Here is a 13,047-nt window from a genome sequence, read left to right on the forward strand (position 1 = left end):
CACTTGCGGACTGAATTATTAATATGGTGAAGCTAGGGAGGAGGGGTGGGTCGGTAGGTGCAAAAGCAGAGGGAGTAGGGGGGCGAGATGGTCACTGGATGGCGCCCTGAATATTTTAAAGTCTGAGCATTACCAATGGACCAGTACGGATTATGAGTGACGGCGAGCGCGGCAGGTCAGGAATTTTCGGCCCTCTCTTGAGTTCAAACTGAATAATTAACGTGCAATTGTGGGATGAATATGCGTGAAAGGCTTCATCTATCCTGAGCCTCTGATTTTTTTTTTCTTCTTCTGACAAGTAGACCAAAATGATGGATGATGCCTTCACGCTCCATCGCGAAGGCACAATGTTCTGAGAGCCCAGCTCGTACTACGCTATGCTATGCTTCGCTATGCTATGATTCACTATGCTATGATTCGCTATGCTATGATTTGCTATGCTATTGGATTGGATTGGATTTACCTTTATTTGACTCGCAGTGGAGAAATTTAAATTTCATAGAAGCAAAGTTATGAAGGGAAGAGGAAAGGAAAGAAAAAAGTAGAAAAACAAAATGCAGGAGCTGCTGGAAAGGCAGCCACTCACGCGGCGCCATCTTGAAGTCAAAAGAACCAAAAAAAATCTAAATGAAAAATAATATGACATGAAGACACAGAGTTAATCATTCTATGCTTCCCTATGCTATGCTACGATATTCTATGCTACGCCTTGCTACATTACGATATGCTATGCTAAGCGATGCTACATTACGATATGCTAAGCTATGCTATGCATTTCACAGCAGCAAAGTTATGAAAGGAAGAGAAAAGGGAAAGAAAGAAGCAGAAAAACAAAATAGAGGAGCTGCTGGTAAGGCCGTCACTCTTGCGGCGTCATCTTGATGTTTAAAATGAGTTTTGAAAGGCACTTATAAATGAAATGTATTATTATTATTATTATTAATATTATTATTAATAATAATAATAATAATATTAAAAGAACAAAAATGTAAATGACAAATATGACAACATTAGGACACAGGCATTCATTCTATGCTATGCTTCGCTATGCGATGCTATGATATTCTCTGCTACGCTATACTACATTACGATATGCTATGCTAAGCAATGCTACATTTCCATATGCTACGCTAAGTTATGCTATGCATTTCACAGCAGCAAAGTTATGGAAGGAAGAGAAAAGGGAAAGAAAGAAGCAGAAAAACAAAATACAAGAGCTTCTGGAAAGGCAGACACTCTCGCGGCGCCATCTTGATGTTTAAAGTGTCCTTGAGAGTTTTGAAAGGCACTTATAAATGAAATGTATTATTATTATTATAAAAGAACAAAAAATGTAAATGACAACAAAGACACAAAGTCATTCATTGTATGCTATGCTACGCTACGCTATGCTACATTACGATATGCTATGCTAAGCGATGCTACATTATGCTAATCTATGCTATGCTAGCCACAGTGCCTGATGATTCATGTTAGGCGTGATTGCGAAAAATCAGGGGATATGATCACATAAGGATCTCATTTTTGGGATGTCAACAGTGTTTAAAATATCTAAAATAATTCATGTTTAGAGCCCTTATTTTTGTTACAGTGGCAGGCGAATCGGGGCCTATCCCAGTTGACTTTCAGCGACCAAAGTGAATCACATCCTGGACTGCTCGCCACGCAATCGCAGGAACACGTGTAGACAATTAGGGTTTATGTTCGTACCGAAGGACGATTTTGTCTCTTCATTGAAGCGGACATGTTGGAAGGCCAAAACAGACATTATAACCCGTAACCTCTTGACTACATAGCAGACGTGTAAACGAGGCAATGACACCAAGATTCATTTTCATGTTCTGGTGACCTATGATCACGACTTGACGGTCCGGCGTATTAATGTGTGGTTAGCAATAAAAATAATAAGTCAGCGGGAAATTTTATCGTCCACTCTTGGCCAGTAGAACGCAGCCATTAAGACTGCAATCAGAAGCACATTTCATCTGTTTTGTCTTCGATCAGCAATGAACCTCTCCACACAGAACGCGACCCTTTCCGGCTGCGTGACATTAGCATTATGCTAGACTCTTAGCATTTTGGCCCCGCGTTCTTTTACTGATTTGGTTTCATAAAATGCATATGCACCTTAACCTATGAGTTAGTTACATTATTTTCCATGAATAAGCTTGCAAATCAGCTTATTCGTAACATTAACTCATTTTTCTTCCATGCCAACTTGAAAACATTAAAACAAAAACAAAAGGCACCTTAACTCATTCACTGCCAGACGTGCAAAAATGTGTCCACTCCAGTGCCAAGGTTTTTGTCATTGTCACTTGAATTCCAAGACCCGCAGAATATTGAGTTTTAGGTCTACATAAACATTCAATTTGGCGTTTGAAACCTGGGACTCTCTTCTTTCATCAGGAAAAAAAGGTTAATTCTTAAGTTACATGGGTCTGGAGTTATATGAGCTTGAAATGAGGGTGGCTGTCCAAAATACAAAACAATACATACATATTTGTTTATATAGCACTTTAACAACAGCTGAAGCTGGAGCATAGCGCTAACATGGGAAAAAAGGGAAATGCTGCCCCCTTGTGGAAAAGAAAAAACAACATTGCCAGAGGCCATTGCCAGAGGCCATGGCCAGCGCTTTATCGGCACGCAAGCATGAAAAAAAACTGAAATGAAAAAATCAGAAATGGCGCTCTGTCATATTTTCAATTCCCGAATAAATTCGTAAATGAGTTAACTGAAATGCCATTTCAGCCTTTAAAAATGTATTTATTAGCACATTTAATTTTAACTCATCCAAAATCACGTATCTATTGTTATTGTATGCTCAGTCCGACACAATAAAAATGTTTCCAATCGGACCATCTTGGGCCTAGCAAATAATAATAATAATAATAATAATAATACATTTTATTTATAAGCGTCTTTCAAAACTCTCAAGGTCACCTTACAGTCACATGATAAGTTTTTCTGTGGGTGAGCAGCGGCTGCCACACGAGCCAGCGTTCACTCAACCCGGAACTCAAATAGATAGAAAGCTAGCTAGCTAATAGATACATAGCGAAGAGATAGCTCACTAGACAGCTACCAAGCTAGATAGCTTCTTTTTTTCTTTAAATATACATTAGGGAGTATAAATACATACATACATACATACATACATACATACATACATACATACATACATACATACATACATACATACATACATACATACATACATACATACATAGTGTTGAAAGAAATTGAAGAATGTAAAATCCTAATAAATAAATAATAAATAAATAAGTTGTGCTTGGCCACCATCCTATGACATGTTGGGATCATAGTACTAACTTGAAGTGAGATGAGGAGCTTTGTTTAGATAAAAAGTGTTGTTTTGGCAATTCTAAACCTAAGATGACGTCAGTTAATGCACTTTGTGACTTTATGATATGCACCACAGGGCTCTGTCCCGATCCCCCTTGATCCCTTGAATGATGCTGTATGTGACACTTACTCACAATTCAAATTGTGAATCAATAAAAATTGACCCGGAGACGGTTTGCAACTTGAAAAATGCGTAAACGGTATCAGGGTATGTGGAAATTTTATCTTGAGTTTTTAGTTATTCAAATAGCATGTTAGAAAGCGTTTTTTTCTGAAATTCCACATTATTTTTGCTTATTTTGTCACCAACACAAAAATGAACTTGTCTTTCGCCATGACACAGCAGAAAGTCAAAAGTTGCCAGAGGCAGAAAAACAAGCTCATGTGGACGCTAATACCTCAGCAGGAAAACAACCCATGACGAGAACATGGACCATGATGGGACAAACGGTTCATTGTGAGCGCAGCCTTGCGGCGTTCCCTCACAATGGCGTCCGGTGACAGCCGTTCGCCGGCTGCTTGTGTCCGTTAGCTTCCCCTTTCCACCTGCGACGGGAGAAAAGTTTGCTAATTAGATTTCCAGAGGCTGACCACGCTGAGGTCCTTGGAGCAAATTGGAAGTGGGATCAGGGAAGCGGCGGCCAATAATTGGGAGCACAAATCCCTCGCGGGCCACAACGGCGGACCAAAGGGTGTCAGACAGGGGTGTCGCACTTCCAGTCAAGCTCCAATTACCAGGCTTTGAAGGCAGCTGCCGCATATCGACACCTGCAGACTTGCCCGGACTGGGATAACGTTGAACAGTGGGAGCGTTGAAGGTCTTTCAAGCACAATAGCTCAGGGAGTGAGTTGCTCACCTGACTGGTGCTTTTGAAGGCATTGTTGAACCCCAACATCTTCCGGGCCAAGTGTGAAATGGGGAACGCACCGGACGGCCACGGTTTTAACATTGAATTAAAAAATATCCCTTCGGTCCTCCATTTTTTTCCTACTGTTTATATTCATTAGACTAGAGGCATGGAACACACTGACTTTTGATAGGTACAGACACTCCATAACTTAAGAACGAGATACGTTCCGAACGGTCGTTCGTAAGGTGAATTTTTATTCGTAAGTAGCTTCAGTGCTATATTTTGAATCATGAAGATGTGTAAGCGTCAAATTGTCTAAAATTGAATTTGAAAGTGCCGTATCAGATTTCGGCATGCTCTCAACAAATGAACCAGCTGGCGCGAAAAGCTATGCAAGCGCTTCCAAATACAGACACTCCACAACTTAAGAAGGTGATACGTTCTGAACGGTCGTTTGTAAGGTGAATTTGTTCGTAAGTTGCTTCAGTGCTATAACTTGTATGGAATATATAAGGCTTCTAGAAGCCTAAGGTTTATATAAGTATGTTTAAAGGACAACCGACGTCACTTTTTTGTTTTTTAACTGACATCAGAAAAACTTTTTATAGCATCAAAAATACCCAAAACACACACTATGATATTTTTATTCAAATGCAAAACGCCAATAACAATTACAGTAAAGTGTCCAAAATCTGCAAAAAATTGAGCTGCGAATTGGGCATTTTCAGAAAGTCCCGCCCCCAGTTCGTGACGTCACTCCAAGACGTCTTGCCTTTCTAGAATCAAAACAATGGCTTCAGATTTGGAGAATATGCTTTCTTGTTACACATCCAGTTATGAATATGATTCAAATAGTTCTGAAGAGGAAAGCATACATGTTTGCAATCGATTAAAGAATTTATTCCGTGTCATTGAGGGGGTCACCAGATGGTGACCAAGATGACAAGGGTGAGGTTGGGACCCCGCTCGCCATCAGTGCCACTCATGCGGCACTCACGGGAATGTCGCTTAACCTCAAGCTGGCGTGACTGACAGTTGGTCCCGTCTTCATAGAGCTTACGCCGGCCCGAGGTCCCTGTAGCCTTGAGCTCCCGTTTTAAGATCTTACCATGAAAAGCTAAATTTCCTTCCGTGGGAAGTTCAATAAAACGTCAACCTAACGTCGCCGTAACATTAATTCGGGAGAGCCTTGTGACAACGAGAGCTCATTAGTTTGACATTAAATATGTGCCGACTAATCAAATGATGGATTTTGTATTGGGAGCTTGCATGGTGGTGTAGCGGTTCACCTTGTATGGCTTGAAAATTTAATGACAGCCTGCAAAAAAAAACGCTGTGCATAATCAATGGAACAACTACCGTTGACGTTTTTGGGTTTCTTGGTGTGATTATGCCTTTACAATGCAAAAATGAAAAGGGCTTAAATTTGTTGTACAGAGATACCGCGACGTACGAACGCTTTAGCTAACGAACGTTTCGCCTTACGAACGTTAAAGTCACGTCAATATAATCTTGGCATTGGAACTATTTTTCGGGAAACACACGGAACGCCACAATGAGTGATGTGTCATTCGCGAACGACAAGGAGCTAAAAATGGCAGCTGACTTTTTTCCCTCTATTTCCCACCCCCAGTCTTCGGTTAAAGCCACACGTGATTGGTCAAGATCCGTGGTAGAGGAGGGAGGGGACACACGCAGCAGGATACACACAGCAGTGAGCGGGGGGAGGTGTTAGAGTGCTCACAGCGTGCTGTTTTCACGCTGTGAGCACGCTGTGAGCACACGACACAGAAAAGGCAGACGACAGAGCTTAAAACAAAAAAAAACAAAAGTGAAAAAAAATCAAGGGTGAAAGGTGAGGAAATTGATAGAAAACAGTGAAATTTTGACTTGTTTCAACTTTATTGATAGTTCAAAGGCAGAGTGTAGACTGCAAGGTTCAAATATCCCATCAGTCAGGCTCCACAAATAACCCGCAAAAGCCATCAGTTCAATTTGAAATGAAAAGACAAGCAAGGGAACCAGCTGTTAATGAAGTTTGTAGTGTGTCTGCCTGCATCTGTTGCTGTTGCAATATCACAACTTCCAAGATGTACAACCCAGAGCTCCTTGAGACACTTTGCAAAAAGCTATCCATTCCATCAAGCCATCAACGACCATCACAAAGGTAAATAAAATGACTTTATTGTACAGTACAATTTATTTCTTTAATTACAATACCATATACATAAAATAAAGTATATTGGATGTACTTTTAAGCCTATTTTTAAGCGTCCATTTAGTTGAAAATTATGTTTTATGGGGACCTGGGAACGGATTATTCTCATTTTAATGGTTTCTTATGGGAAATTAATGTTTGGAATACACACTTCGCCTTACACACACTTTCTGGGAACCAATTAAGTTCGTAAGCCAAGGTATCACTGTATAAATATCCAGCCTTCACAGTATTCATTCCTTGTACCCTTGTCTTTTTCTGCACATTGACATTTTATATTTGTCTGCAAGCAGCGCAAAGTCGTCTTTTTTTTGGCATGAATTCAACAAAGCAGAATATATCCGACAAAATCTCTTTTGTGGTCTCAAGCTGAAGCGTTTTTGTCTCGTGGGCAGTGAGCAACGTCGGCGGAACAAGCGTGTGCGCCCATGTCAGCACAAGATAAACATTTCTGACAACAGGACAATATCTCAGACGTTTTTTTTTCTTCTTCTTTTTTCTTCCTGAGGGCGAGTTGAAAACATTCCACAAGCACAACATAAAGGTGCCTGTACAGCATCTGCAGCAGTTCCAACTAATGATTGTGTTATTCCGGGCCAGACATTTTCTTGGAAAAGTCATCATGATTTATTTATTTCTTCATTTCTTCATTTGTTTATTTATTTATCTGTTTATTTATCTCACCGATATCCCTAAACGAACAGAACATAGCTATTTATTGAGAGTATATGCAAATTTAAAGGACAACCGACACCATTTTTTTTGTTTCCTAACTGACATCAAAAAAACGTTTTATAGCATCTAAAATACCCAAAACACGCAGGCTGATATTTTTCGTCAAATGCAAAACACCAATAAAAATGACTTAAAGTGTCCCTGAACTACTTCAAAATGACCGCAGAAAGTTTCAGTTTCAGAAAGTCCCGCCTCCTTGTTCGTAACGTCATGCCAGGACGTCTTCGCCTTGCTCTAGAATCAAAACAATGGCTTCAGATTCGGAGAATACGCTTTCTTGTTACTCATCCAGTTATGAATATGATTCAAATAGTTCACACAATCGATTAAAGAAGTCCTTCCATATCATTTTGAGGCGTCTGGACTCCAATATAGCTCCCCGAAAATGCACAAAATGGCGCCCAAGCGCCATTGGAAATGGGCTGATTTGTCTGCTGGGAATTTGTGTCAACTAGTATCAAATAGTAGTCTTGGTGCAACACACAACGATTCACCATCGTGTTATTGATGTGTTTTCCTTCTAATTTCATCATCAACACGACGTTTTTAGACCAAACAAAGTACCCAAAATGCATTCTGTGTCGCTTTCTCGGTCAGGCACCGCCATCAACTCAAAAACAAGACTTGCTGAATATTCAGCACGATTCTTAAAACGTAAAATATAGCTATATGCCGTGGAATCTTTGTAAAATACAAGTCATTTGAAGTGATTTTACAAATTATGGACACAACTTGTCCGGAGACGTCGGTTGTCCTTTAAGTGATATCTTAGTAAAACATAGTCTTCTTGTTTGAATACCACACCCCTGGTCGTCCCAAGCACCAACATCCATAAACCAACATAACATCTACATTTTAATGGATTGTCTTTCTATGAACTGATAGATTTGTAAACTGGCTAATGAGCTCTTCCTGTGAAGCAGTTTACCAAGTCCTAAATTTTGCCCAAGGCCAGATCTCCTACATGAGCATGAGAGTTTAACAGGCTGTGTCTGTTCACCTCAGATTGACCCCAGATTTTTTTGTGCTTCCCTTGTGGGCCTTGTGTTCGTCCAACTAAGCATACAACAGCATGAAACTTTTTAATATGATAATTTCTATCCTGTCTATTCTCATTGGCACCGCCCTACCCACTCTCGAGGACTTGCACACTGCAAGAATCCAAAGTAGGGCGCGGAAAATCCTACTGGACCCTCCGCACCCTGCCCACCACCTTTTCCAGCTACTCCCCTCAGGCAGGCGCTACCGATCCATGCGCACCAAATCCAGCAGACATTTAAACAGCTTCTTCCCCCAAGCCATTAACTCTTTGAACTCTTTCAACAGTAGCCAAAATGGAACTGTATAGTGCCACTTAGCAGTTTTTTTTGACAACGATACTAGTGCAGCGTGTTCTACCGGAAACAAATTCCTTGTGTGTCCTACATACTTGGCAATAAAGATGATTCTGATTCTGATTCTCTATTGTGTATTTATTGTGTTGTTTATTTATTGCAAATTATACAATTTAATATGCATTGTTTGTGTGTGTCTGTGTCTGTCAGGTTGGAGGTGAACAGTGGTGGGCTGAGGTCATGTGTAGCTACTGAGTCGTCACTTGGGGGGCCACCATGAGGCGGACACCGCCTCCTCTCCACTCGCCCAGTTTGCCCCCTTCAGCCCTCCCCTTCTTGCTGCTGCCGCTATTGCTATTGGGCACCGCCGCCTCTTTGCCACCACCCACCGGTGGCTCCGCCCCTTTTCCTCAGGACCTGGAGCCCATCAGCGTGGTCGGAAGAGACTGTGAGTATAGCTTTACTTCCTCGTTTTGAACCATTGACTTATTTGCTGCCATTCCCGAACTTAATCGGGAATGCCATTTTCTTGCGGGAGGGTGCCGATAAAGCGTTGGTCAGACCTCTGGCAATTGTTCTCCCTTTCCATATATATATATATATATATATATATATATATATATATATATAGTAAAGTCTCGTTATATCGATATTCTCGGGAGTCGGAAAAAGATGGACTATCGATATATCCGATCCTGCGGCATGTAAATTTTCTCCTTGCGTTCATAGAAATAGTATCGTAATAAGCAGTACTATCGATATAACCAATATCGATATAACGAGACTTTACTGTATGTGTTTTAAATTGCATTCGCGCATTATTTTCGTATATATTCAATTTTGTCCACTCAATGATAAGTTGGAAGGAGGTAAAAGAAAATGCTGAACCTGCGTTACAGTCATTCAAAACCTTTGGTCATCGAACCCCCATCGCTGCCTGAGGAAGTGATGGGACCTAATGGATGGGTGAGAGATGTCATTCCGGGCGCTCTAATGGATCTCGGTGTAGACGAGGGCCGGACATTAGCGGAAGTAGCCGTGTCGGCACTAATAAAGGCGGCCGACATAATGACAGCCATTTGTCAGCCGAGGGTCCGGCAGGTGATGGCGTTACACCGGCTCCGCCCGATATGGACTCCATAAAAGTGCTCATGGAGTCACTTAAGAGTCAGAGAGGCAATGTTGAGACTGTTTAGTAGATTTGTCTACTTGTAGGGAAAGGAATTGAAACGGCACTCCAGTTGAATGAATAATTACAAAATATGGATGTGAGGAACCCAAACAGTCTTGTGAGTTTAATAGATTCTGTTGGGCAATTTGAATGTTTCTTAGGACTTTTATTTGAATTGACGTGACTCCACCTTAAACAAAATGGCTGTGAAGCGAGAGACGCTAGTTTACAAAAGTAGAGTCAAGTCGATACTACTCACTTAAAGGACAACTGATACCTCCGGACAAGTTGCGTCGATAATTTGTAAAATCACTTCAAATGACTTCTCCTGAGCGCATTTTAGAAAGATTCCACTGCATATGGCTATAGTTTACCTTTTAAGACTTGCGCTGAATATTCAGGAAGTCTTGTTTTGGAGTTGATGACGATGCCCTAAGTGACGTCACGGAGGGAATGCCTGTGACCGAGAAAGCGGCACACAATGCATTTTGGGTACTTTTTTTAGGTCTGACAACATCGTGTTAATCCGTGTTGACGGCGAAATTAGAAGCAAAAAAAACATAAATAATGCGATGGTCAATCGTTATGTGTTGCACCAAGACTACTATTTGATACTAGTTGACACAAATTCCCAGCAGACTAATCAGCCCATTTCCAATGTAGCTTGGGTGCCATCTTGTGCATTTTCTGGGATGCTACATTTCAGTCCAGATGCCTCAAAATGACACAGAATGACTTTTTTAATTGATTGCAAACATTTATGCTTTCCTCTTCAGAACTATTTGAATCATATTCATAACTGGATGTGTAACAAGAAAGCCTCTTCTCCGAATCTGAAGGCATTGTTTTGAGTCTAGAGCAAGGCAAGACGTCCTGGCATGACGTCTCGAACAAGGTGGCGGGACCTTCTGAAAGTCTGCATCTCCGAGGTCATTTTGAAGTAGTTTTGGGACAGTTTAAGTTATTTTTACTGGTGTTTTGCATTTGACTAAAAATATCAGCCTGCGTGTTTTGGATATTTTAGGTCAGGGGTGTCAAAGTCATTTTTTGCCGTGGGCCGTTATGAATTTGGGGAACCCATTAGAATGTTTAAATCCCTTGAAATATTACATATAGAGCACATAGCAAATTAATGAATAACTCGTTTTCAAATCTAAAGTCAAGAATAATGACTTTTATTGTGGTTGACATCCAAAAATGTGAAATTTTGGCTCAGATTTTAGCAATCATCATGGAATTTAACAAGTTTGATTTGCTTTCGCGGGCCGAAAAAAATGATGTGGTGGGCCGGATTTGGCCCGCGGGCCTTGACTTTGACACCTGTGTTTTAGGTGAAACGTCTGTTTTAGATGATATAAAACATTTTTATGATATCAGTTAGGAAACAAAAAAAATATTTCGAATCTAAGTAAAATACGCTCAATTGAAGTCATTTGAAGTGATTTTACAGATTATGGACACAACTTGTCCGCAGGCGTCGGTGGTCCTTTAAATGAGTATGGAGGATTCCCCCCAAAAAGCAAACATGAAAATGTTCGCTTCTCCTAATTACTCTTTGTCATCATGCAGATGAAGAAGTAAAGTTGCACTTCTCATGTTTGTTGCGCTTTGATCAGTCGGAGCGGCATAGCAGGTTCAGGAAAAGGACTCAGGAGGGATTAAAATCCGGATTCAAAAAGCGCCCGAGGAGGGGGAGATGGGGAACACTCGGTGGGTGAGGGTCCGGGGCTTTGGAATGACTTCAATCTTTCCGCAGTCGATTTCAGACGAGCATTTGAACTGAAATCCCTACTGGGACGATCATTTGCGTTGATTCTGTTGTGTTCCCTTTTATGGATCCGCTCGCTCGGGCCCCGATGTGAACGTTTGCAACTTTTGGTACTTTAGGCTTTTCCTCTTCCTGCCAAAAAACACACACACAGGAAATGTGTCCACAAGTTCTAGGACACGTTTGTCCCCTTGATGCTGAAAATTGAATACGGCATCCTAACATGCTGCCCTGGGAATAAGTCAAATAGTGTACTTTTTTTTCCCCTACTTCTTCTTGTTTGTAAATTTTCATTTGGTCCTCAATCGTTCTCCTTGATTTTTGTGTTTTTCTTTGTGCTCTTGGTCTCCTCTCGCCTTTGTGTGTGTTTTTTTTAAAGGACAACCGACGCCGCCGGACAAGTTGTGTCCATAATTTGTAAAATCACTTCAAATGACTTCTACTGAGCGTATTTTACAAAGATTCAGGTTGATGACGATGCCTGATGTGACGTCGCGTCTGGAACGCCCCTGACCGAGAAAGCGACACACAATGCATTTTGGGTACTTTGTTTGGTCTAAAAACTTCGTGTTGATGATGAAATTAGAAGGAAAATCAGAATCAGAATCAGAATACCTTTATTCGTCCCGCAATGGGGAAATTTGCAGTCCACAGCAGCAATTGAAGAGGGATGGGGTTGGGGTGGGAGTGAAAGGATAGAAAACAAGATATTCTAAGCATAACAAAATAAAAATGTCAACTGTATACTGTGCAAATGTAGATGTGCAAAAACCGTTCTATTAACAAGACTGTACATAGTGCAGAATCAAGAAATGCATTACACATAAATAACGCGATGGTGAATCGTGTGTTGCACCAAGACTACTATTTGATACTAGTTGACACAAATTCCCAGCAGACAAATCAGCCCATTTCCAACGGATTTTCTAGGACGCTACATTTGGAGTCCTGGCGGCTCGAATTGATGCAAAAGGACTTCTTTAATCAATTGCAAACATTTATGCTTTCCTCTTCAGAACTATTTGAATCATATTCATAACTGGATGCATAACAAGAAAGAAGACCTTCTGAAACTCGCCATCTCCGAGGTCATTTTGAAGTAGTTTTGGGACACTTTAACTCATTTTTATTGGTGTTTTGCATTTGACTAAAAATATCAGCCTGCGTGTTTTGGGTATTTTAGATGCTATAAAACGTTTTTCTGATGTCAGTTAGGAAACAAAAAAATGTGTCGGTTGTCCTTTAAGTCTTCTTTCTCTGACAGTAATTCCTTGTCTTCTTTGTCGTCGTCTTTTTATTCTTTTTTGTTTTTGTCTTTGTGGGTCATCTCTGTCACTTTTCAGTTTTTTTCTTTTCTGCAATTTCTTGTTCTACAACATTTTTCATGTTTTTATGTGACCATTTCATCTTTAGTTTCCTTCAAAAGTCACTTGTTTCTTTTTCTTCTCTCTGCAGAACGAATGTTACCCCCCCCCCCCCTTTTTTTATTACGAACTAATCCGTGACCCGTTTCTTCTACAATTAAAAAGAAAAACAAATAATAATAATAATAATAACCCATTTCATTTCTCAGGGCCTTTCAAAACTCTCAAGGCCACTTT

The 13,047-nt window shown here is 40.6% G+C and overlaps 1 protein-coding gene across 2 annotated transcripts in view; it reads left to right on the forward strand.

Moving 5' to 3' along the window:
- The window catches only part of sema6cb (semaphorin 6Cb), a 124,999-nt gene that overhangs the window by 75,685 nt on the left and 36,267 nt on the right, over positions 1-13,047 (forward strand). For both annotated transcript variants that reach the window (XM_088998845.1, XM_088998846.1), the window contains exon 4: positions 8,718-8,955. In XM_088998845.1, the coding sequence (XP_088854971.1) occupies positions 8,784-8,955 (172 nt within the window). In that variant the 5' untranslated portion in view covers positions 8,718-8,783. The remainder of the gene's footprint in view (positions 1-8,717; positions 8,956-13,047) is intronic.

Source organism: Hippocampus bargibanti, linkage group LG06 (genome assembly GCF_051943395.1).
Source record: "Hippocampus bargibanti isolate YZ-2025 linkage group LG06, ASM5194339v1, whole genome shotgun sequence".
Taxonomy (NCBI): Eukaryota; Metazoa; Chordata; class Actinopteri; order Syngnathiformes; family Syngnathidae; genus Hippocampus; species Hippocampus bargibanti.